Raw genomic sequence first — 27,566 nt, forward strand, 5'->3', positions numbered from 1 at the left:
AGTGGGCGTGGTCACGTTAACAAGGAATTAAAGCGCCTGATAACCTGCATGTTGGTGTTGGTAGTGGGCGTGGTCTCGTTAACAAGGAATTAAAGCGCCTGATAACCTGCATGTTGGTGTTGGTAGTGGGCGTGGTCACGTTGACTGGAATTAAAGCGCCTGATAACCTGCATGTTGGTGTTGGTAGTGGGCGTGGTCACGTTCACTAGGAATTAAAGCGCCTGATAACCTGCATGTTGGTGTTGGTAGTGGGCGTGGTCACGTTCACTGGAATTAAAGCGCCTGATAACCTGCATGTTGGTGTTAGTAGTGGGCGTGGTCACGTTAACAAGGAATTAAAGCACCTGATAACCTGCATGTTGGTGTCGGTAGTGGGCGTGGTCACGTTCACTAGGAATTAAAGCGCCTGATAACCTGCATGTTGGTGTTGGTAGTGGGCGTGGTCACGATCACTTGAATTAAAGCGCCTGATAACCTGCATGTTGGTGTTGGTAGTGGGCGTGGTCACGTTCACTGGAATTAAAGCGCCTGATAACCTGCATGTTGGTGTTGGTAGTGGGCGTGGTCACGTTCACTAGGAGTTAAAGCGCCTGATAATGTCATATGCTTTAGTGGGTAGAAAGAGATGATCAATAGTTTTCATTTGATATGAATATCTCAACTTCACCCAAAATCTCACTTACTGAGACATGGTTTCATGTATGATCCCCTAGATATTTGTAATATTTTTAATGTCTTGAACAAAGACAAGAAGACCGGTCTGGAATTTTCATTTGATTTCATGCGTTATGTGTTGATCAGATACAGATTATGAGCACAAATGAACACAATAATGTCTTAACATGGTACAGAGAAACCATGATGTATTTAAATCCACAATTTCAACATTAATTCACTATACTGAATAAAATGTAGATTATATCCACTGTTTGAGAGTGCAATCATAAAAAAAGATTAAAGATAACACCCCATGATTTCAAGATTGCGTGGATTAATAATAGCGATTTTCTAGATAAAGCTACTTTCTAAGTAGTTTAATCTGCAGATTCACTCATTTATTCATATTTTTCATGCATGCACTGCACTGTAAACACATCTCCATGTCAATATTAAATGAGCCATCAAATGACACGCTGCATCATATATCATATGTACAGTACTTATGCATCACATCCTTATTCACATTCCAAAGATCCAAATCTATTCAGAAAAATACACCATGATTATATGAAAATTAATTTGTCTGGGTCGTGGCTCACAGGAGGCTGGAACTGGAACTTAGTTTTCTGGAGTCTCTTGCCGCTGTGACGCCCCCCTCTCTGTGATTTTGATGAAGATGCCGCTCTTCGGCCCCAGGGTGGTGTTCGATTTCAGCTGCAGGGGGACCTGAGTGCAGAAGCAGCTTCCATAAATCACCAGTTCCAGCACTTCCAGCACCTCATGCACACGCTACACATCGTTCTGGAATAAAGTCCCGGAGCGCTCCGGTCCCTGGCACACGACACAACACTTTCACCCTCGTCACAATCTCAACCGTTTCCCTCACACGAAATCCAGCGGTGGCCTAGCGGTTCAGGAAGCGGCCCCGTAATCTGGTCCCCACACACTGCTCCCCGGGCGCCTGTCATGGCTGCCCACTGCCCACCAAGGGTGACGGGTTAAACGTGTGCACCGTGTGCTGTTCTGCTGTGTATCACAATGACGAATAATAATCACTTTACGAATAATAATCTCCACACCCCTTCTGCACAAGGCACAGCCACTTTGAAGTGTCTTCTGTCCCTTTGTCACCCCTTTTATAGGTATTTAAGTTTGCGTACGTGTCAGCTTTTGATTTATTAGTATAAATGCATGAAACGGTGTTTTAAGACACTCTATACTGTGTATGTTGTTGTCCTGAAGCTTGACTCTATAAATGGCATGTGGACTTTTGGGGACTGTTCCTTACAGGCCCACACGAGAGGTTTTGGGGATGAAATGTCGGATTTGTCCCGCTGTACCTGCGTCTCCTCGCTGGGCTCCACGCTGAACCTGTGGAAGATGTGCACCAGCGCCATCTTTATCTCCAGCTGCGCCAGCCTCATGCCCACGCAGCTGCGCGGCCCGGCGCCGAACGGCAGGTAAACAAACGGGTGGCGGCTGGCCTTGGCCTCCGGCGTGAACCTGGTGAAGACACAGTCACAGGTCCAGACGAGCACGAGGGAATGAGGGACGGAGCAGGAATATCAACAGGAGGTCACGCAGAGGTCGCTGCGTCGCGGTTCGAGGTCACAGCAGCTTTATACACCGTGCAACATACACTGGACATTGCCGCGGTAACAGGACGGTGCCAATTTTCTTTCGTCCAGCACTCGTCCCGGGACGGTGTCATGACCGGCCACTTTACCGACTGCCCCCTCGTGCGGGACAGGAGCAGATTTCCTGCCAGGCTTGGTGTCCGCGGTCATTGTCAGGGAGAGACGGGTCACTGTGACGGCACCAGAATCTCCGTAATTCACTTTGAACCGTTTCCTAGCAGCACATCAGTAAAAGTAAAATGGCGGCGTCTCACCTCTCGGGGACGAACTTCTCCGGCTCGGGCCAGTGAAGGGGGTCGTAGTGCAGGACGCCGGCTGGGATCTCCACCGTGGCTCCTCTGGGCAGGAACTGGCCATTCACCACACAGTCCTGGTCCACTTCACGAGCAAACCTGAAGTTCACACAAACTCACACTGACTACAGAGGGACTTCGACAGGGCCGCGGCCGTGAGCGGCAGACATGCCACGCCCCTCTGGTCTGGTCGGGGGGCCGGTTTACCTGAAGCCAGGTGGGTAGAGCCGCAGAGCTTCAGAGACGACCATGTCCAGGTAGCGGAGCTCCTGTACGTTACTGTAGTCCGGGCAGTCCTGAAACACACAGGCCTTACACCTTACACCAACACCGGAGGAATATCACTCGTACAGTTCGCCCAGCGCGGATATAAAACATCAACAACGTCACGCTGCTGTGGCCTGGTTCATTTCTACCAAGTATAATGACTCTTAGTTTGGCCCAGTTGGATTTACATTTTTTTTTTTTCATAAAATCTTATACAGTACAGGCCAAGAGTCTGGAGACACCTTCTCATTCAACGTGTTTTCTTTATTTTCATGACCAAGTACAGAACTCCACACGTGTTCATTCATAGTTTTGGTGCCTTCAGTGAGAATCTACCAACGTAAATGGTCATGAAGATAAAGAAGACACGTTGAATGAGAAAGTGTCTCCAAACTTTTGGCCTGTACTGTATATACATTTATAAAATAAAAAATCCCCCCCCTTGTATGATCCAGGTATTACTGGAAGAGCGGATGTATCCAGGGAGGAGCTTCCCGGGTTCCGCCTGGGAAAATAACGAACGGATGGACCGAGCGTAGCCAGGGGACACCCAGGACCCGGACGCCACCAGAGGGCACCAGCGTGCTGGTGATCCAGGGGATGTGGGGAGGTCAGGGAGGAGCATCTTTATTCATAGAACTACACCAGATTAGAGATCATGATGGTGTGGTGTGTGTTCTCCAGAGAATTACTTCACCAACATAATAATCGGCGGGCAGGGAACAGCTCTGACGTCGAGATGTTGCTGCTGCTATTAGTATTTTCCTCCTGCTTCACCATTTCTAATTATTCTACTCATGTTTCATCCATAATTCCAGCTGTGTGTGTGTGTGTGTGTGCTCCCTCTGCGTAGGTGAAATGCTAATTTCCTGCAGCGGTGGAGTTGCTGTCGGCCAATCGCTGAACTCCATCTTAACAGCCTGCATAATGAAGAGGATGTGAGATGAAGTGAGAGCCTCAGGTTGGATGTGGCGTCTCTCTGCTGCAGCTGCTGCTGGCACCGTCCTCGACTTTCCACTGCTTCCTTAATAATAATAATAATAATAATAATAATAATAATAATAATAATATATCCTTGGTTCTGGGTTGTGTTCGTTACTGCTCAGGTCTGAAGCTGGATCCGGGGTGCAGGTGCTATAACCAGGCCTGGGTCCTACTGATAAGAACAAAGGCGCCATCCCGCCGGCACTGCCGACAATGGACCTGGCTAACGAGGGTCTGTGTGTCTGTCTCTCTCACACACACACACACACACACACACACACACACACACACACACACACCGTTGTCCATCAGGCGCCCGTTCAGATTGGTGTGACGCTGGGACATTTTAAACCACCTTGAGAAACAAGGAAACAGTAAAAAATGCACAATAAAACAAAGACACACACACACACACGCACACACACACTCTTCGGAACTCAGTTCCATGTGTGCGTGTGTGTGTTGAGGGACCGATGTCGAGGACCTTTTCTCTTTCACTCTGCATCTCCATCCGTCGCTCCCCCTCCTCTCCATTATTCATCGCCCTTGTGAGGCGGTTTTCCCAGAATCCATCTGGAATGCGGGCCTGTGAAGCCAGCCATCCAGAAATGCATTAAAGTCCCATTCTGACACACACACACACACACACACACACACACACAGACACCTCATTGCGTGTATAGTACAGCGTCATTAGCGCCAGCGTGGTGAATTTGCTCATGTCTCACATGGACCTCTGCGTCTTTATTCAATTTACGAGGACAACGAGACAACCGACCCCGCGGTGACACATCACACACACCGAGCCACTGTGACGGGAGCAGCCGGTGACGTTACAGACACGCAGGTCCGTTACTTTCTCCACCTCCACGTTCGTCTGGTTGAGAGATATTTCGCACGGTCACTAAACTAAACTGTCGCCACCTGATTCGAATTCGCCCATCACGTACACGCAAGGTGACGGGAGGAGGGGCTGCGGCTGAATGAATTCTAATATCACTAGAAAAATGTTATTGCTGTAAATCATACCAACGAAATAAAAACGACAAAACGTGCGTAAGAACCGACCAGCGGAAAAGACACGTTTCATCTGAAAAGATCGATTAGGATGGACGGGGACAGTGAGCTGTGTGGACGTGCTGCTGGACAGGAGGCGCAATACAGATGGAAGTTCTGAATGAAGAGTGAGTGGCGCTGGGTTTATAAAGCCCAGTCCTGCATGCAGGACAGAGGAGATGTCCCCGCAGCCCGGGGACGTGGGGGTGAGGGGCAGCTCTGTGCCAGACGGGTTTAATCTGAGCAGACGGCATGAGAAATGCATGACGTCTGGTACGATGCCTGTTCTGTTTGTCTTACACACACACACACACACACACACACACACTGGGATGCTGCAGTGCAGGTCAATGTGACCCCAGACAGAATGATAGAAAATCAACATCACCCCTCCATCACCCCAACCCCCACCTCCATCCTCTGCTCCGTCTGGCCCAACCCCTCCGTGCCCCAGATCACAGGCTTCAGACGGCTCCGTCTCGCTCACGCACGTTTTTTTACAGGGGGAGGGGCTTCCGCTCTGAGGGTCAATAACGACACCGAAACCGCGGCGGCCGTCAATCAAAAAGCTGCCGCATCTACTGATCAGCATTAAAAGGTCCATCAACGCGTTTTCCAGGACGCAGAGTGGACTCAGCTCTGCTCCCCGTTATTCCTGTCTCACCAGCCCTGAGAAGATGTGCAGTACCCACGTCTGCAGCTAGAGGGCAGGAGGCGCGATACTCCAGGCTTGACCAGGAATGAAGTGAAAGTGAAAGTGAAGTGATTGTCACACGTGATACACAGCAGCACAGCACACGGTGCACACAGTGAAATTTGTCCTCTGCATTTAACCCATCACCCTGAGTGAGCAGTGGGCAGCCATGACAGGCGCCCGGGGAGCAGTGTGTGGGGACGGTGCTTTGCTCAGTGGCACCTTGGCGGATCAGGATTCGAACCGGCAACCTTCTGATTACGGGGCCGCTTCCTTAACCGCTAGGCCACCACTGCCCCTACGTGGAACACCTACGTATTTGGTGAAGAAGTCGTCCACCTCGGCCTGCAGCTTCCTCTGGCAGTCGGGGTTGGTGGCGAGCAGGTAGCAGGCGAAGGCCATGGTGTTGCTGCTGGTCTCGTAGCCGGCCAGCAGGAAGAGGAAGGCCTGGCCCACGACCTCGTCCTCCGTCATCACGCGCCTCTGGGCCGGCGCTCGCCCGGCGCCGCAGTCGGCCGCCGCCTCGTCCGCGTGGTTCGCCACGTCGAACTGCTCCAGCGGCACGCACTCCTTGCCGCTCCGCGCGTCCAGCATCAGCTGCAGGAAGTCCCGCCGGCGCTGCAGACACCAGGGGTCAGAGGTCAAGGCTTGAGAGATATGGTGTGCAGGTGGTGTTGAAATGAATCTCACAATCGATAAGAGACAAGATAAGATGATCCTTATTCTGCACGATGCGGCGCAGAACATAATCGATAATATAATAACGACTCTACTTAGTATAAAAAAATGTAAGTTTACAAGTGCCGGTAGTGACCATGGCGGCCTGATCTGGGTAGGGGTTCGAAATGAATCTCCTCAGCGCTGCTCACTGCTCGTCGATGTTTAACGCTCATCGGCATTTTGGAAGAAATTGACACCAAGAAAACGTTGCATGCAACGTGCAGCCATCACCTGACGCCACGAATGGCAGAAAAAAAAAGGCCTTAAATCTCACCATGTGAAGTCATGTAGAAAAACTGATGAGCTGCAGCGCTAAACGGGGCATTGATCATCGTAATGGAATCGTGAGACCAGTGAAGGTTCTCGCTACTAGCCAGCTACACCCCCGCACGCCCTCTCAGATCTGCAGACGAAATGAAACCAAACGGGGTCTCCGATCCCAGTCGACTCTGTTCTCCTTCGTTGTCCCTGGCTGGTGGAACATCTCGCCTGGCTCCATTCGACTAGCCGCAACTACCACCAACTTTAAGAAGCAGCTGAAAACCCACAGTCTAACACACACAAAAAAACTCGTCTAGAACTTAACAAGTCCCCAGAAGGTTCTATTCCTGACAAGTTCGGCCTTATCAGGACTCTTAGTTTTCTAACTCAAAATCTAAAGAAACCGAATGAGAATTGCTGGTGTCGTCCTCTTGAAAGTCACTTTTAATAAAAGTGTCTACAAAGTAAAGTAAAGTAGCGTAAAGTAACGTAAAGTAAAGTAACACAATGAAATGTGTCTTATGCAATTAGCAACAGAAGAAATGTGTTCTCTTCTGTATTGTTCTAAAACAATAACCGTACTAAAATACACGGACGTATGAGGAGGGGTGTCTAGTTGGAGGAGCACCTGATCTGGGCTCAGTTCATCTCTCTGTCGTATGATCTTCTGGATGGAGTTGATGAAGAAGCCGTTCATCTCTTCCCGCCGCTTACTGGGCAAGATGCGGATTAGAGGGCCGAGGACGGGAAAAGCCACTGCGGTGTACATGTTATTACAAAGAGAGCAAGAGGGACACGTAATGAAACTTCTACAGGACAACCTGACATGAACAGCCTGAAACAAACCCTAGTCCAGTCGGGGGTCAGGTGCATCTTTGCACCATCAGCTTGTATTATCCGCGCATCACAAATTCTGCACTGGAAGCTGAAACTCACCGAACAGAAAAATTAAAGGGCGGAACAGGGAGAAGGAGAAGAACTTGGCAGCGTGGAGCACGAACGGGTCGTCTGGGTTGTTCTGCGAGTCGACCTGCGTCCCGAACGCCACACTGGCGATCACGTCCATGGTGAAGCAGCCCAAACACCTGAAGACGGCAAATTACACCCCATAAACCCGCTGGACGTCTCACGCACTGGGTCTCATCCAGGCGATGAGAAGCTGTGGAGATCAAGCAGGACCGGTGGGTTTCTCATTTCCATTCCATCATCTAATACATTCACAGCATTTATTTACAGTCAGTAGTAACAGGGACAGTCCCCCCTGGAGACACTCAGGGGTCAGTGTCCTGCTCAGTGGGACTTTGTTGTCTTCTGGTTCTGAGGCGAGTGACTTATGATCGAAGGACACCACTTGAGCATCATGTTCTTTGAGAAACACCTAGTCAGTAGAACATACTGCATGGGCATCAGGTACAGAGGAGCAGAGTATTCCCACTGGGGTGATAGAAGTTCAGGAAAAGAGAAGATACAAGATTTCAAGGGGTTCTAAAAGATCTGCACCTGGATGAGGATTAACTGGCATGAAAGGAATGGGGTGGCTGAGAAGGAAGCAGATGGCTCTGGATCTAGAAGTCACTCTGTAGGGACTGTGAGAAGAGGAGGAGGAGGAGGACCTGACCTGTGGATATCAAAGCTCTGGCCGCGCTCCGCATGCTCCTGCAGGTTCCTCAGCAGCGTCTGTGTGGCTGTATTGATCAGAGGTACCATCTGCGCCACACACACACACACACACACACACATAGATTTAATTTAACTATTCTAGTTCTTTGTTTCATGAAACAAAGCCATGATGTGTGTATAGAAGTGTTGTTCTCCATCTCTAGATGTTTGCTTTTTAAATCAGGAGTATTTCTGACCAAACTCTACAGAACAGTACTGTAGGTGCTGTTCTAGTTATAAATTTGCCATAATTGTGTTATCTACAGCGCCTGCGGTTGCCTGTAAAGGTCGTTTATGGTCCAACTCAGAACGTATTTATTGCCCCGCACTCTTCACTCTCCCACGGAATGTTCTGGAACAGGGCAGGAGTGTGAGCCTCACTGCACTGTGTCTGCTGTTCGCCTGGTTTCCAAATCCATACCTCAATCTGTGAACAGGAACTTTGATACGGGTTGTGTGTGTGTGTGTGTGTGTGTGTGTGTGTGTGTGTGTGTGTGTAATGAAGGGACGCTTTTTAAACCACTGCACTTCATATCCTGTGATAAACACTGAGATATTTCCTGTACACACACACACACACACACACACAATAACAGCCAGTAAGACTTTTTAAGCCCGCACATGAGCAGGAGCCGTGTGTGTGTGTGTGTGTGTGTGTGTGTGTGTGTGTGTCTCAGAGTCCCCATGGGACGACCCACACAGTCCTGCAGGATGGTAAATGGATGCTCTATACGGCCTCTGTACTGTCTGCTGTGGGCATGTGAGTTGGAGAGGACTGATCCCAGGTCAGTTTCACGGACAAAGAATCGTCCCTTCAACCTTGCACACCACAGCGAGGCAAAGTCCTGCAGGGGACACCGTGCCGAGTCTCGTCAACAATGTCCCCTGGAAAATCCGAAATGAGCAGCGAGCAGAAAAAAAATGAAACAAAACTTCTCAGGAATGCCGCACATTTCACAAGGACACTTTCAACCATGCGGAACACCATCTACTGATGCTCTCTGTTGAAATGACAGCAGCAGAGAGACAGAAGAGGAGGGGAAAAAAGCATACAAGAGAGAGTTCTGGAAATTTCTGCTGGAAACTGATACGATTTATACACATAGAAACAATATTCATGCATGAAGATTATTATTTGGGAGCTGCAGATTAATCATGCAGAGTAAATAATAATGCTGTGAGTGTGTGAGGCTAATTAAATTGTTGCTGGAGCCCACCCTGCGCCACCTCCACCCACCATCTTCACGTCTGCGCCTGCGCCTGCTGCCTTTCTCCAGGTCTCTAATTAGACATGATGAAGGTCGGGAGTAATAATGAGAATAATGAGAAGGTCCGACTGGCCTCTTTCATCTTGGCGGAGCTGAACGACGGCGTGAGGATGCTGCGCACGCGCTTCCACCGCTCGTCCCTCAGCAGCAGGACACTCTCGCTCATGGGCTTGGTGGCCAGCCGGATGTTCTGGAGGGGAAGGAACGGACGGACTCAGTGCACTTCACCTGCTTTTCTTCCTCCACGGTGCCCACTTCATATCATATCGCAAACTGAGATTTTTCTCTGTGCACCAACAATTGTCTGTTTAATACCTTTAATAAGAAAGGGAAATTATAGGTACAAAAAAAAAAAAAACTAAAAATCAGACGTCACTGTGACACATACCATGTAATCGCTGCGATCAGCAGCTGCACAAGGACCGGACTTTACGGAATATGATTCATATTTTCCTCATCTGTGCTTCTACTCGCCTGTAAAAAGCCACACGACCGCTCCAACGTCTGCTTTTCTGTGGCAGCCACGTGATCAGGCGTTAAAAATGTATTTATGTTTCCACAGATGTGGGCTCCGGCGACTCCGGCGCAACGTTTCCGTCGGCTGGACCTTTGTCGGGAATAATAATAAAGCGCCTGTCTCGGACCTGGGCCCACCATGGGGGCAGCTTTTACAGCCTCACAGAGTCCAGACGCTTACGGTTGAAGTGTCCCTTGGTAATTTACACACCCGGCTGAAACTTGTCACGTTCAGCAGATGAAGAGCATTAGCGAGACGTCACCATTTCTAAATGACGGTGACTTGTTTTTAACTGAAATAAAACGGCACTGCCAGCATTTCATTATCCAAAGAAACTAAATGAAACTCGTCGTCACCAACAGGGGCAAATTAGGGACCTCATTTAATGCCATACATGGGTCCAAGCTCTCAAATAAAGATATATATATCATTACAATAAAGATCTGAGGAAAAGAATAAAAATAAATAAATAGACAAACTTCTGCCTTCTATTTAATGTAGTCAAACGTGGGAGACCTGCAGGCCTGCAGCTACAATATCAAACTCTGAAGAACCGGTGGGTTCATTTTATTTCTTTGTTGACTGCACTAAACATTGTGGTTGGTGAACGGTGTTGATGTCATTTCCGCGAATTCCCCCTCAACTTCTATTGGCTGCTCTCCTCCTCGTCCCGCCTCTCTCCTCCTCATTAGCATTTAAAGCTACAGTCCTGGGAAATCTCATTGTGGGACTGGATCAAAGTCGCTATAATTCTGCACCACAATACAGTACCAGGGGACCACGTAAAAAAAATGTCATGGGACCTTTAAAAAGCACCTGGAAACCTGCAACCTGACAGAAAGGTTTTAAAAAAAGACCTGAAAACTCACCATCCTGTTGGGGAAGAGGCTGAACTCCTTCACCAGCACCTGCCTCAGCATGTCGGGGTCGGCGACCACCACCACCGGCCTCCTGCCCAAATAATACCTGGGACAGAGAACATCAAACATGTTTTTTAATGGAAAATGTGCTGTAGTTCGGTGAGATTCCTTTTATTTTCTCTCTTCATCTCTCAGATCTATGGACATCGGAGACATCATCAGGTCCCCGCTGCACATCTCTGACCAGACAGACTGGCGAGGAGCAACGAGGCGGCAGGACTAGCAGCCGCCCGACTCCCCCCTGCTGAGAGAGAACCAGACAGACGGGGTCGTCCGTCTGCCACGATACTTGCGCCGATCAAATACAATAAAATAAGACAATAGTCATCCTGCTGCAGCCCCGGAAATCTGCTCTCAGGGGTGAGGCGAGGCAAACCAGATCCTCTGAACGTGGTGAGATAAAGCCCTGACACCGTTCTTCTATAACGTCATTTACGATGAACGGCTGAACGTGTGCGAGACGGTAACTCATGGCCAATCCTTAAACTTCGGGTCAAATTGAGCTCATTTGCAACCAATTTCAATACCTCCCAAGTGGATTCGTGTAAATTCCTCCAAGTTCACACACCTGCAGACCAAGGCTGTGGCAATATACCAGAAACTTTATCGAGTTTTTATTACTGCAGCTGGGAAGCAGTTTTGCTCATATTCATGGATCATGTGACCAATTACGACAGGGAGAGACGCATTAAGTTTTAATTATGCAAGTGGACATACTCACCATGCTCATACTGATCAATTTATTACCCAAGACCAAGTTACCCGTCAGAACAAGTGCGGCTTCATGGTATCAAAGTTAAAGTCAAAAGTCAAGGCCAACTTTACCGTCTTCTCACCATATACAAGAACACAGAAAAACGAGAGTGCGAAGCTTCGGGATTCGGGAGTGCAAAAAGACACACGACACAAAACATGACAAAGGACATTGTGCACCGACCCATAAAAACAGGCGGACAAGTAGCAGCAATATGACAGTATATCAGTGTATGGATATACTTAGCATATAGAGTATATGGTACATGATGTACTATGATAATAATGATAGAAGTAGTGATATGACACAATATGATATTATTATTATTATTACCATCATACTAACAACACAGCAGCACAGTGTGAGGGACAGGGAGTGACAGACGACTGTCTGGATGACATGCTGGTGAACCCCACTTGACCTGACGTCCTGTGTCAGCAGCTCTTCCACGGCTGATTATCGCGTTTTCAGGGGTTTGCAGGAGCCATGACTCTAAACCTCCACATCCTGCTGTTCCACACACATAAATCCGTTCAGGCTGTATTTCCACTATGCATTACGGGAGCAATATTGTCCCCGATATCTACCCAGCCTGATTCTGCACATCATTATCGCCGCACTGAAAAACACGAGCCCTACAATGCATGTTTAAAAACTGAATATTATAGACATTCCCACATTTTATGGCCACACCAGAGATGGGGAGTAGGATGATGCCACGAGTCTTAGGACGTGTGTCATTTCACACTGAAAAACAACTTCCGATGGCTGATCTATTATACGGGCAAGTGCAAGATGCAGAGCCGGCCTGTGTCACAGGCAATATAAGCAAATGGGGCAGTGGTAGCTTATGGGGGAAATGGTAGCCCAGCAGGTAAGGAAATGGACCCGTTATCGAATCCCGAACCGCCGAGGTGACACTGAGGTCCCCTTGATGAAGGTCCCGTCCCCACACACTGCTCCCCGGGCGCCTGTCACGGTGCCCACTGCTCACCAAGGGTGACGGTTAAATACAGAGGACACGTTTCACCGTGTCACCGTGTGCTGTGCTGCAGCGTCATGACAGTCACTTCACTTTCACTTCACTTCAAATGCTAATGGCGCTATCCATCCAGGTAGCGCAACAAAGGGAAAAAAAAAAAGTGTCTAGTTTTAGTATTAATGGTTTTTAATTTACCTTCGTAGCAAAGAGCCTATTAAGTAATGGTTGTAATAATAATACTGGTAAATACTGCAGCGATGCAAGGGGGCGCCACCTAAACCTTTCCTAGAGCCCCACATTTGTAAGGGCCGGGCCTGGCAGGACGAATTGGGTAAAAGGTCTTCCATAAAAAAAAAATCTAATACCCCTCGTACACAGCGTGTGTTGGAGTGTGTCACAAATGTGGCCACGCCCGCTACCAACACAAACACTAGCATGCAGATTATCAGCGCCTTCGTTCAAGCGTTGTGACGGGGGAACTGGTGACGTGGTACACTGCGCCGGGAACATCTCCCCCATAGAGAAGAGCAGCAGGTGAATGAAACGCGCACAAACACACACACACACACACACACACACACAGCACTTACCCACACACTTTTCCATATTTAGCGATCAGGTCTTTATGTCCGTCGAAGAACCCCTGCAGTAGAAAAGAAGATCAGTGTTTACATGAATTTGTTTTGGCTCGTTTCCGCTCTTGTTGGTCCCCTAATTGTGTATCTGAAGTGTCTTTCTGAAATTCAGCCTCTGTGCAGAATTACAGCCACTATAGAAGTTGAGGGACATTTGCGGAAATGATGTCATCAACGCCATTCACCAACCACAATGTTTGGCGCAGACAGGAAGTCGTGTCGTGTCTTTCCAGTAAAATTAAAATAAACCCGCTGGTTCTTCAGAGTCTCGCGTGTCGAAAAAAAAGAAATACATTTGTGTTCATTTTTACATCCAAACACAGAGCGACTGCGATGCTTCACACGTTTGGAAGCCATGACGGTCGGTGGAGATCATGTTTTATGGAGGGGCGGAAAAAGCATGAGAAACGGGAGGTGACCTTTCCCCCTATGACGTCATAAGGGGACAAATTCCAGATCCGACCGTCTGAACAGTGAAGCAGAACCACCAAAACACTCTTTACACATATCGCCATTTCTAGCCACCGCAGGACCGTAGACAGGCTCGGGGAATCGTATTAATATTAAGTGACATTTCCATGTCAGGGGATCTTTAAAAATGGACTTTAACATGCAGTCAACATCATGATAAATACAGATACAAATCCACGGGTGGAGATGGATAAACGTGTCTGTGATTACTGCATCTACTTGTAAGCATAGCGTGCGTGTGTGCGTGTGTGTGTGTGTGTGTGTGTGGGTGTAACCCAAACCCAATGGGGCAACACAGCTGTGGACCGTGACACATGAATGACAAGTTAATAATGCTTCCACCCTCTCCTGCCTTCACAAACAAAAGGTTCAGAACTCTGTGTGTGTGTGTGTGTGTGTGTGTCTGTCAGCTCTTTTTGTACATTTCCCTCGAACCCAAAAAAACCCCGTCCAGCGAGAGAAGACAAAGACGTGTCTCTGATCGATTACCCGGCCGTATCGATTACCACACGTCTCGTGCACCACCAGGATAAAGTGCATTTCATTACCGTCCTCCAGCTCCAACCACCCCACACCGTACCAGACCGGGGAGATAGGAGGGCGTGTAGTCGGAGGTTCGGGGCCGCAAGGAGAACAAAAGAGCAAATCGCGACCCCCTTCCCACACGAGCGGGTTAAAACCGGCGAGGAGAACCCGGAGAACCTGCGGGTCGCACCACTAGATGTCAGCAGCAGGCAGAGTTGGGCCAGGACGGGACGGGACGGTCTGTACGGGGAACGGGGACGGAGCAGCTGCAGGACTGGTTGGTATGCATGGCAGCTTCTGGACGCGAGGCGTCCTCTGCCAGCGTTGTGTGTGTGAGACTCGCCGTAATCTCTTCCAATTTGTCTGAATTCCGACAGAAGGGCGGTCCTGGCTGCGTTGCCATGGCTCTGAGTGAAGAGTCATCGGGGGGCGATCGATGGCAGCATCTCCACCAGAGCGCACCGGGCCACGCTCGCCCTGCACCCCGCCACTCACAGTTCCGTTATTCCAGCATGAAGACAATAACACACCTCGACACGCACCTCGAGTAGAAGAATGGACCATCTAATTAGTGTGTGTGTGTCTCGAATTCTGTTCAGCATTCAGCACCATCGTTCCTCAGCACCTGATGGACAAGCTGAGTCTGCCGGGTCTGAACACCTCCCTCTGGAGCTGGATCTTGGACGTCCTGACTGAGGAGCAGCAGCACCTGAGCGCTGGAGCACCTCAGGGCTCTGCGCTCGGTCCAATAGCGTCATCACGTTCGCAGGTGACACGACCGTGGTGGCATCCGGGAAGCCACCAGCATTGTGAAGGACACATGCACTCTTCACCCCCCTACCATCTGGAGAAAGGCACCAAAGCGTTCGGGCCCCTCACTGCCAGACCCTGCTTCATCCCACAGGCCATCAGACACCAGAACACTCAGGGACTGGACACACACACACACACAACCTCTTCTGTAATGAATATATGTTGATGTCACACGGTCACTTTGAGTCGTTACGTTGTTTAAACGTTACATGTAGCACCAGCTTGGTTTGTTCCACCATGAACCATCTAACTAGAATGTAGCTGAAATGACAACGAAGCTCCACTTGAACGGGACACGAACGCCACAAACTACATACACAAGCTTTCTGATCTACAGAAAACCCTGCGAGGAACCGTGGGAAATCTTCCTTTCACTAATTTCATGGCCTTTAATGGACTTCCCAGGTCAGTTCCACATTGCATATTATTAAACCGAGCTAACTCAATAACTAGGAATTTGGCATTTTCCAGGCAGTGGAATAAAAACGGAATAATGAGACACGGTATTTGTGGTCATTAAAGAAAGTATTATTAGATGGAGCTTTCAGCTGCTTCCCACCTGCTGTTCAGCGGGCATCCTGCATATATTACTCATGACTGAACGGAGGTTTTTGTCATTTGAAAAATAATAGCTGATTTACATCAGATAAATATCGGATTACCTCTACGCTCATCAAGCGTTTTCCGGCCCGGCTCCCCGCCGTGGCTGGAAAATACCCGTAGCGCTGCGCCAATTCCAGGCCCGACCGCTGCCCATGCAGATCGATGGTGGCACCCGCGAGGTGCTCTCTTCCCGCGGCCCTGAAGGGCGTCCCTTCAGGATGAGAGCCGCAGTCGGCCGATCTCCATGGGTCCCGCATTCCGATTTCACGCTGAATTCTCCTGCACGGCTACTAGTACCAAGACTCTCAAGAAAAGGAGCATTTTAAGGACAGATGCCGTGAAATTGGAATAAAGCATTTAAATGGATTAAAAGGAATCTTTACGTTCAGGGTAAACGGCCATAAAATGAAATACGTACACACGCATGGACAGGCCCACGTATGATGCTGATTTACAGATGCGGCGCGTCAACACAGCCCTTGATTAAAGTTAGAGGAGCACAGATATTATGATCATTACGTTCTTGGATTTGTAATTGCCATTATTAATAAGCAGATTACTGCGCCACTGTCCTTTGTGCTCCAGTTTCATCGCTCAGAGGCTGATCGCGGTTTGAAATCTTTGCCCGAGTCCATCTGCCAGAGCCCGGGACCAGTCGGGCTCCGTCTTTCTGGCTCCTGGAGTTTGAATCTGCCATTTCCGTGCCTCCTTTACAGCGCCAGTCAAGGTTTATTGGACAAATTCTGCCTTGGCAGCATGTGCCCTCGCCGCCCTGAGGACACGTATATTAAAACCGGACCTCCGCTACTTACTGCACGCGTCCTATTTTCATATACCAGTGGTGGCCTAGCGGTTACGGAAGTGGCCCCGTAATCAGAAGGTTTCCAGTTCAAATCCCGACCTGCTGAGCAAAGCACCGTCCCCACACACTGCTCCCCGGGCGCCTGTCATGGCTGCCCACTGCTCACCAAGGGTGATGGGTTAAATGCAGAGGACAAATTTCACTGTGTGCACCATGTGCTGTGCATCACAAGTGACAATCACTTTCACTTTCTACATGACATTACTTACACCGTATTTAAGTTTCGCACACGTGTATGATTATTAACTGTTTGTTATTTAATTGTTTTAGACAAAATCTGAATATTAACGTTGGAGAAAGAAGGACAAACAGTCCAAAGCATCAGCCGACCAAATGCCTGGATATGATATGATATAAATAACCGTGTTTATTGGGTCTGTGTGTCTGGGTCCCTGCAGAATTTTTCAGCATTTCGGTGTTTTTTACGTGGACACCGCAGGGTGTGGGCATCCATTAACACACACATGCAAAAACCGGCTTCGGCTGCCAGGCTGCCCCCAAAAAGTGGGTCAGAGGATTCTACGAGCGCCGGGCTCCAGAGACCAGCGCGGCGAGGCAGGGACTGCTGACGTCTGCACACACACACACACACACACACACACACTTTACCTGGGGAGACACATCCAGACGAGTCATAATTATAGGAAAAGCAGCATGCAAATTTAATCAGCGTTCTGCAGGCATCCACACAAACACACACACACACCGAGAGAGAGTGTGTAAAAACCTCCGCAGGGCGTGGTGCCTTTTATTGCATCGTCACACCGTGTGTGTTGGGAGCTGGAATGTTCACAAACAATCCTCGCGATGTCACATCAGCTACGGTCAAGTGACCAGCCACTGACGTTCCTCCAGAACAGGTGGAACGACCATTTCCGAAGACTCCTCATACCACAGTACAAGTCATGCAGAAGCGCATGTTCTAATAAGTTCTAAAGCGTCCAGGCAGCAGAAACAGGACGTTTGTAGGTCCTGGTGGCTTTCGGTCAGGCGGGTCCAGGTGGGACTGCAGCTCGTATTCTGGCCATTGATTGGACATCGATTTTCCTTTTGTAGATGGTAATGTTTGGCTTTGTTACTTTGGGCTTTTCCCCGATTGGGGAGGCTTCTGAGGCCGGAGTGAATAACCTCTGACCTCTGGGCGGAGGTTCTCATACATAACAGAACGCGAGTGGCACGGCCGGGCCGGGATGGAGGATCCAGATCCAGGGCTGCAGACACAAACGTATTGATCTGTGAATCAAGATACAGCTGAGATGAATACAGAAGAACCCGGATGCGCTATTAAAGGGATTACACACCTTCCACACTCTCCTACTCTTCATCCATCCATCCCAGCATCTTCTCCACCGTGAGCCACCAGAAAAGCTCATTTCATCACATACTTGCAAATTGCAGTTTCACAAAACCATGAGACCATCACTTGCTTTTTCCCCAGTCAGAAGTGCATCTTCATAGTACACGGCTATGAATACCAGAGTATTAGTATTCAAAACTCTCAAAATAGAATACAAAGCAATATATTCAGCTAACTTCTTTAAAGAATAGAAACCCTTGTGTGTACTACTAATGATTTTCATGTCTGACAAATTGATAATATAGCAAAGCTTGCTCCTTGATCTTGGATGAGGACAGAGCCGGCTGGTGAAGCGCATTAAAAGCAGGGAATTAATTCAGCTATATTAAAACCCGCCCACTCGGTCGCTTGTTTTTCCATGTTCATCATAAAAGTAAAGTAATTATCACAAAGGCTAATCTATTTGCCAATCACGTGGCATTAAAAGTCATTACTTCTGAGTCCCCCTCTAATGAACAAATCTAATGAAGTGCAGCTATCTGCTGTGGCTTCGCTCACCGTGGGGGGCAGTGTGTGTGTGTGTGTGTGTGTGTGTGTGCTAAAACACATTATTAATATTCAGACACAGAAAACAAATCGCAGGCGTTCATCACACAAACTCCTGTGGATTCCTCAGTTTATATGCACTTGCTTTACCCCACGGCAAGTTCTGCAGGTTGTCCAGGTTCCGATTAGACCGTGTATGTAAAATATTCAATGAGGTTTGGCAACATTATGAAAATACAAATAATCATATCGCCACTATCGTTCCTTCATAGTTAAAATATTTAGATTCTCTACGAATATCATTGTGTTCTAATGAAAAGATCCGTATCTCCATTTTCTACACACTAAAAAAAAATAGTGATGTACACAATAACAGTAATAAGTACAGAAGCGGCAATTGTAATTTTCTTGCCTGATTCCAGTTTATGATCTTTCATGAGTGTGATTGGCCGATTCCAATATTTGCCGATACCGATGTTATTTTATTTAACAACAAATACAAATATTGCTGAAGGCTAAATATGTAAATACACAAATAAATAATAAGAAACAGTAGTAAAGACAGAAACCCCTTCCATGAAGGTGAATCGCTATGCAACATGCAAGAGAGAGAGAGACCCAGTTGAGAAAGGTTGAGTCGTAGTTTGGTACGTTGGAGGTGTTGAGTAAGCATGCATGAGGCGTGCAAGAGACACTGTGAGTGTGTTACATGTTGGAGAACGCCGCTCATTCCGAGGCACAATCATTCTAGCAAGAGACAATCATCTTTTTCAATCATCTCTTCACCATTTTTGAACTTTTACATTTTTATTTTTAGCATTATCATTCCGAAAAAAGGTTGTAGTGCTGGCTCATTAATAACTTGATTTGTTTTGCAACCCAGTGACAGGGGGCAGCGGTGGCCTTGCGCGTAAGGAAGTGGACCCATAATCAGAAGGTCCCGATCCGCCAAGGTGCCACTGAGCAGAGCACCGTCCCCACACACTGCTCCCCGGGCGCCTGTCATGGTGCCCACTGCTCACCAAGGGTGATGGTCAAATACAGAGGACACGTTTCACTGTGACCATCACTTTCACTTGATTTTCAGGACCGTTTGTGAATGGGCTCATTTGTCCAGATAAAATGTCTCAAAACATGGCTCCTCTTTACACTATTATTATTGTACGTAAGTGTTTTATTATTACAATTATAGCGATTTAATTCAAGCTTATTAACAGGAAACCTTGAACGTTGCTTGTTGTTGGTAGTGTAGGAATATCGTGTGATGCCTATAGATCTGCTTCCTAGTTTGTTAGCTGAAATGATGAGGTACAGTTATTAAGTGGTGGGATCGTGAGGGTGGCGCCTTCACTCGATGCCTGCTTTTAATGGTCTGGTAGCGGCTTTATTCAGTTTTATCCGAATCCAACGTGAGATTAAAAACCGCGACACCGACGCTGAACCCGGTCAATTATAACAGAGGGTGTCACAGTTGGAGGCGGGACAAACCAGACGGAGATCCTGTATTCGTGACGGACGGGTATAAAGACTGGTTGTGTTACACGTAGTTCATAACACGATCGCAAAAAACCTGATGAAAGGAGGAGTTTCACCAACAATCAGTTCCAAATGATGGAACGTAGAACCTCCATTTGTGGTGTGGTCCATGGGTAGGGGTGAACAAAACCAGGGTGTAAATATCGAAACCCTTTCATAACACAACAATAACAACATTTATTTATTTATTTCTTATAAAGCCCAAAATCACGTACAGTACGTCTCAATGGGCTTTGACAGGCCCTACAGTTGACACACCCCACACTTGACGCTTCTGCACACAAGGAAAAACTCCACACTCCAAAACTCCAACACTGTCCCTGTGCTCTTCAAGGTGCCCAGGGGTGAATTATTGCTGGACTGCTGAGACTTCAAGGTCTCTGTGATTTTAGTTTATAACTAACTTGTCCAAAATCTGGTGATCACCAGGCTGGACCACTGTAACTCACTCCTGGCTGGTCAGCCCACAAGCGCCACTCGACCTCCCTTGATGGGAGGAGTTTCCAGCTACCGGCTCTGCCTACCGTGTGGGGACAGTGGAGGCCTGGCGGGTAAGGAAGTGGACCCGAAATCGGACGGTTGCCGGTTCGACTCCCGAACCGCCAAGGTGCCACCGAGGTCCCCTTGATGAAGGTCCCGTCCCCACACACTGCTCCCCGGGCGCCTGTCAGGGTACCCACTGCTCACCAAGGGTGATGGTTAAATACAGAGGACACGTTTCACCGCTTAGTGTAGTACCACCCTCCGCTCGACTGTAGTGTCTATAGTACCGGTCCATTCCGATTCGCTGATTTTAAATTTGTTTCGGTGATTGTAAAAGTGTTTTGCATGTTGTAAATTTGTACATTTTTTATAAAACGTTAATTTGATCAGGGGATGGTTTTAATTATGGCTGAGAGAGTTGTGAAGATGGCTCTGGTCGGTCACTCATCGTCACTTTTCTCACAACCCCTGGACGAGGACATGACAGTCCTCCCGATAAAGCTCTACGGAGCGGAGTGTGTGAGTGTGTGTGAGAGCGTGTGTGTGCGAGTGTTTGTGTGCGAGTGTTTGTGTGCGAGTGTTTGTGTGCGAGTGTTTGTGTGCGAGTGTTTGTGTGCGAGTGTTTGTGTGCGAGTGTTTGTGTGCGAGTGTTTGTGTGCGAGTGTTTGTGTGCGAGTGTTTGTGTGCGAGTGTGTGTGTGCGAGTGTGTGTGTGCGAGTGTGTGTGTGCGAGTGTGTGTGTGCGAGTGTGTGTGTGTGGGGTGTGTGTGTGCGCGAGTGTGTGTGTGAGAGTGTTTGTGAGTGAATGAGTGTGTGTGTGTGTGTGTGAGTGTTTGTGAGTGAATGAGTGTTTGTGTGTGTGTGTGAGTGAGTGTGTGAGTGTTTGTGTGTGTGTGAGTGTGTGTGCGAGTGTGTGTGTGAGTGAGTGCGTGTGTGTGTGTGAGAGTGTTTGTGAGTGAATGAGTGTTTGTGAGTGAGTGAGTGTGTGTGTGTGGTGTGTGTGAGTGTGTGTGTGAGTGAGTGTGTGTGTGTGGAGTGTGTGTGTGTGTGAGTGGTGAGTGTGTGTGTGAGTGTGTGTGAGTGTGTGTGAGTGAGAGTTTGTGAGTGAGTGTTTGTGAGTGAGTGTTTGTGTGTGTGTGAGAGTGTTTGTGAGTGAATGAGTGTTTGTGTGAGTGTGTGTGTGTGTGAGTGTGTGTGTGTGAGTGAGTGTGAGAGTGTTTGTGTGAGTGTGTGTGAGTGTGTGAGTGAGTGAGTGAGTGTGAGAGTGTGTGTGTGTGTGTGAGAGTGTGTGTGTGTGTGTGTGTGTGTGTGTGTGTGAGTGTGTGAGTGAGTGTGAGAGTGTGTGTGTGTGTGTGTGAGTGAGAGTGTGTGAGTGAGTGTGTGTGTGAGTGTGTGTGTGAGTGTGTGTGTGTGAGTGAGTGTGAGTGAGAGTTTGTGAGTGAGTGTGAGTGAGAGTTTGTGAGTGAGTGTTTGTGAGTGAGTGTGTGTGTGTGTGAGAGAGTGTTTGTGAGTGAATGAGTGTTTGTGTGAGTGTGAGTGAGTGTGAGAGTGTGTGTGTGTGTGTGAGTGAGAGTGTGTGTGTGTGTGTGTGTGGTGGTGTGTGTGTGTGAGTGAGAGTGTGTGTGTGTGTGTGTGTGTGTGTGTATGAGAGAGGACTGAGATCTGTGGTTTATAACTTGTCTACCAGTGGTCTGGGCAGCACGGCGCTCAGTTGGGCAGCGTTCATGAAACTGGCCCCTGTTGTGTGTGTGTCGGCAGGCTGCACACAACATCGCACTTGAGGCTCCGGCAGACACGCCCGTCCCCAGTCGTCCCAGCGGGTGAAAGCAGTAACGTCCTCAAGCTGAAACTGAGATTCCAACATGTAAATCAGGACAAACGTGTGGCCTCAGTGCCCGGTGCCCCAACTTCCAGCACTTATCTCTATTCAAGGAACATTACCGACTCCATGACGGGCCGGAGCGTTTACTTCTCCAACAAACATTCCAGCCATTCATCCACCCGCACGTTGGATGCTGATATACTTCCAGGGAGAGCGGAGCACGCCGTTCTAGACGCCGCCGTTCTGTGTAGCAGCCCTTTCCACGGACGCCACTGGATCAAAGAGCCCCATCCAGACCGCACTTTTCAACAAAGCCGAGCTAATCTGCCTTTAACCGCATTTAAAATCCCAGGAAGACACACACAACGGGCACAATTTTACTTGCAAATGAGAAGTTTTTAAGTGTACACTTTAATTACCCGCCGCATTTAAAATGTCTGCCAAATCAGGAGTAAAGCGCTGATGGCCCTGTATTACAGCAGTCACCACGGTAACACACAGACAGCAGGATCAAGTCAGGATGTGACTTTAATCATGCTTTTATATACAAAGATTTAAAAAAAGGGAAGGATCCTGTAGGCATGATTGACAGCTCTCATACCCCCTACTTCCTCATTCTGGATGATTTAAACCTCTCCGTGTTAAACCTCTCAATACATGACACGCCCAGATTCCTAGATGTAATGCAGCATCCATCTCCTCCATTTCCCTCCATTCTCTCCCAATACCCATTGTTTAAAAAACGTGACCACGCCCACTACCAACACCAACATGCAGGTTATCAGGCGCTTTAATTCCTTGTTAATGTGACCACGCCCACTACCAACACCAACATGCAGGTTATCAGGCGCTTTAATTCCTAGTGAACGTGACCACGCCCACTACCAACACCAACATGCAGGTTATCAGGCGCTTTAATTCCAGTCAACATGACCACGCCCACTACCAACACCAACATGCAGTTTATCAGGCGCTTTAATTCCAGTCAACGTGACCACGCCCACTACCAACACCAACATGCAGGTTATCAGGCGCTTTAATTCCTAGTGAACGTGACCACGCCCACTACCAACACCAACATGCAGGTTATCAGGCGCTTTAACTCCTAGTGAATGTGACCACGCTTATTATGCAATCTCTCTCCCTGCACATTATAGCATGCACACACACACACACACACACACACACACACAAACAAAAACACAGGCTATACACTTTGAGGATCTGTCTATGATCATCGATGTCAGTTTCTGAAACAGAGACTGGAAAGCAGAACCATAAACTCATGCTGACCTCACACCAGAGCCCACCACCTTCATCTTTTATAGCTCTGCACAGGCTCCAGCCCCTGCAACACACTCTCTCTCTCTCTCACACACACACACACACACACAGCTCGGTTCATATTCCCTAAAAACATCATTACAGGGAGAGAACGGTCTGTAATGGTGAGCTGTGTGTGACAAACTGGTTCTTTTGTGACTATTTTCTTCTGATTCCTGCAGCTCAAATTGCAAACAGATGGACACCACACACACACACACACACAAACACACACACACACACACACAGCCACCTCTACACCTGCCTTTCTGGATCCCCAAATCCTTCACATCATATTTTATCACATCCTTTTTGTGAAGCTCCTCATAAAAACAACACGTCAATATGAGGACATCGATTTGTGGCTCGGAAACGAGCAGCAGAAGCGACACAAACAAACACACACACACACACACACACACACACTGAAAGGAACTTTGGGTAAATGTAAATGAGGAAATACACAGCAGACCGTTATCACACTCAGCAGACACCAGCACTGATTGATCAGCTGGGAACACACACACACACACACACACACACACACACACACACACACACACACGGCCCAGCAGAGCGAGTCTGATCACGACAGCAAACACACGGCGACATGTCTGTAATGCAGCTGATGTTTCCACCACGTGGCTTGAGGGACCTGCAAACTTCAGGAGAGACCGGGAGACGGTCCGGAGACACGGGAGGAGTGGAGAACGGGACGGGTGGAAGGTGTGGACACTGTGATTCATCATCTTGGACTGTAGTGAGCTGCAGCTGCAGTGTATTACACACACGCACGTGCACACACACACACACACACACGACTGTTCTGTGGCCTCCAACTGCACTAAAGTGCCCCTGAGTGTGTGTGAGGTGGCCAGGACGGTATGTGTGACGTATGTGTGATGTGGGTCTAAAGTCCTAATGAGACCCCAGGACCCCTAATACGGGGCCCACATTCATTACAGTTATACACACACACACAGAACTGAAACACAAACACACACCTGTGTGTGTTTCAGTTCTCACAAGTCTCCCAAACCAGCAGTCACCAACCTCAGAGGGGTTTATAAAAACAGCACACACACACACACACACACACACACACACACACACACACAAGCTATTTCCAGCAGTCACAGGAGGGTGGAGGATGTTAGTGCTTCAGCTTCTTTCTTTCTCTTTTCTTGTCCTTCGTCTTCTGTTCTTTCCATCGCTCATTTCCGTACGCGCTTCCTGCTTCCTTGTCCATTCCCTCCGCGTCTTTTATTCCGTTTGGGTTTTAACGCTGAAGGTTGCCAGATTGGACCCGAGCCTGGCCGCGCACCTTCTCACGCGGGAGGCGGGATCAGCAGGCCGCTCTTCCCTCGCCATGGAAACCGCGCCGGCTGCTGGTGGTGGTGGTGTTTGTGAGATGATCGCTCTCGGTGATGGAGGAGACTCTGTACCCGTCGCCATCTGTAGTGACGTCATCTCCCCAACGTTCTAAAGCAGTGAGGAGACGGCGCACGCCGCGACTAGGTCCCGCCCGGACAGCCAGAGGACACGGAGCAGAGTCCAACGTCCAGAGAGAGGACAAGTGAAGGAGGCAACGCCGACTCTCCACTTGCATGTCAGTATGAAGAAGTCTAGAAGTGTGATGGTCAGATGGTCAGAAGGGGGCAGCGAGACCTGCAGGACATTTCAAACACAGGAACCAGAGAGTCCAGAACTGGAGCGCGACCAGCAGCCCGGTCCAGTAGAGCCAGTGAGCTCAGAGCAGCTGAACCCACGGCTGGCAGATTCAACACTTATATTAGACCACAGAGTCCCAGGTTCGAACCCCACTTACTACCATTGTACACTTAACCCTGAGTGTCTCCAGGGGGGGACTGTCCTTGTCACTACAGATTGTAAGACGCGCTGGATAAGGGCGTCTGGTAAATGCTGTAAATGTAAAACTGCTCCGTTGTCCAGGGGTCATTAACCCCCAAAAATCACCCCTGCAGTCGCTTCGCTTTGTTCATACACTGTAAAATATTCCAGAACCACACCCTCATTCATAAAAGCACGCATGTAAAAGGCCCATGCATATGTAGGGTGGTAGCAGCCTAGCAGGTAACACACTCTTCTATGAACCAGAAGACCCAGGTTCAAACCCCACTTACTACCATCGTGTCCCTGAGCTGGACACTTAACCCTGAGTGTCTCAAGCGGGGGGACTATAAGTCACTCTGGATAAGGGCATCTGATAAATGTTATACATTTAAAATGCATATGAAAGGTAAAGCATGTGTGAACTTTATTAACTTTAAATGAAATAAATATTGTCGACCCTGAAAATGTCATTTAGAAAGCAGAGGGCTGCAGTGTTGACCTTCCACTGCGAGCTCCGACTACGTCACCATCCATCCTGCATTTACAGCAAAAATAATAATTTCCAAAAAAAATTAACAACCATTAAAATTGTTTTGAGATGCACCAGAAACATGAGAGGATCGTCACAGGCGCATCTGTCCAAACATTCAGAGCATCCATCCCACGGGCTGTTTTCATGCTGGACCCACATCTGGCCGACCCCGGTGACCCCGTCTCAAACTGACCCCCAAAAACACACACACACACGTATCAATGCCATTAGTTACCACGAAGAAACATAAATATTCTGTTACCTGCATATACATACAACATTTCTGTCATTCGTAATAAAATATCACTTATAGACATTATTCAGGGTGAAATGTTAGAAGGTCTGCTGTGGAAGAAGAAGAAGAAGAGTTCACTCACCAGTACAGGAGACCGAGGAAGAGCAGGGAGAGGCCGATGGTCACCGACACGCCGCTGGCCTCCATCATCATCATCATCATCATCGGCAGCTACAGACCATCCACCCGCTTCTGCTGGAACAGAGAGGAAGCTGTGCGAGAGTGTATGACCGAGAAGGCGGGGGTCCGTCAGCTGAGGAGACGTTGCACAACACAGTTCGCCGTGTTCAGATCTTCTGAAGGACCTGTGGAAGATCTCGTCCCGGGACCTGTTTTAAATGTGCCCAGCAGGCCCTACCATGCCAGATCTGGCCACCATTCTGGAATAAGCGCGTTTCAGCTGCTTTACTCGATCAAACAGGACGCGGCTGCATGAAGAAGGAGGAAATTATCTCCAAACTACCATCTCGCCACTTGGTCAAGTCTCCTGCAACCATCAGCACCCAGTCAAAGCAGACTGGGGCAAGTACAACGTTTACAGAACCTTCATATAACCTCTCGTTTTGTACGAGCGGTTTTCCAGGTTCTGTAGAAGAAGGATAGAAGGAATGCAGGGCATCATAAACTCCTCCTCATCTTCATCACAGCTACTCCCAACTTGGCCAGAAGTTGGTCAGGGAGGACAGTTAAAGGCTCAACCAAGCAGACCCCTTTTAGAACACTGCAAGCGTCAGACTTTAACTGGGGAGAAACCCACGCCACCCCACAAACCGCACACGCAGACGAAGGCGACCAGAACACTGTCACACGAACCCGCGGCGTGACAGTAAGGACACTTTACAAACGACGGGACGTATTAACAACTCGACTCCACGCGTGGCGTTAGCGGCATTTCTGAATTCTTACACGGGTTCGCTCGGCGTGCCGCGATGTTTTGACCGCGAGGCATTGTGGGTGCGGACGTGAACTGGTCGTTGTAGTTTTGCGTCAATGAAAGGACTACAGTTTTGGTTACGTCACAGCCGCTGGGCATGATGGTACTTGTAGTTTCAAACTGACTTTTCAAGTCGACGAATTCTCACTCGAACGTTATTTTTTTTATTGTTCAGTTAAGACGAGTTTGTAATAAAACGTTAATTGTTGCACAGGTATTCAATACACATATTTTATGATTTATGTTAAAGACATAAAAGTGTAATATTTGGTTATGTTTGCAAAATATGCATATTGATTCATTGTATACTGGCAATATTTGCAATACTTTGGTATATCATACCGTGTGTATGTGACAAATAAAA

At 48.3% G+C, this 27,566-nt stretch overlaps 1 protein-coding gene across 2 annotated transcripts; it reads right to left on the bottom strand.

Moving 5' to 3' along the window:
* Positions 1-470: 470 nt before the first annotated feature.
* tbxas1 (thromboxane A synthase 1 (platelet)) lies at positions 471-27,346 on the bottom strand. Of its 2 annotated transcripts, none has more exons than XM_028957563.1 (13): positions 27,175-27,346; positions 26,351-26,463; positions 13,263-13,315; positions 10,886-10,982; positions 9,573-9,689; positions 8,191-8,279; positions 7,509-7,657; positions 7,201-7,328; positions 5,907-6,209; positions 2,798-2,886; positions 2,552-2,689; positions 2,001-2,163; positions 471-1,386 (listed from the first exon to the last, which is right to left on the bottom strand). In XM_028957563.1, exons 1-13 carry the CDS (start codon positions 27,299-27,301, stop codon positions 1,279-1,281), a joined length of 1,674 nt encoding a protein of 557 aa, XP_028813396.1. In that variant the 5' UTR covers positions 27,302-27,346; the 3' UTR covers positions 471-1,278. The 2 variants fall into 2 exon arrangements, with proteins under 2 accessions (XP_028813396.1, XP_028813397.1); XM_028957564.1 differs by having other exon boundaries at positions 26,351-26,460; positions 27,175-27,230.
* Positions 27,347-27,566: the final 220 nt, after the last annotated feature.

Source organism: Denticeps clupeoides, chromosome 17 (genome assembly GCF_900700375.1).
Source record: "Denticeps clupeoides chromosome 17, fDenClu1.1, whole genome shotgun sequence".
NCBI classification, from domain to species: Eukaryota; Metazoa; Chordata; class Actinopteri; order Clupeiformes; family Denticipitidae; genus Denticeps; species Denticeps clupeoides.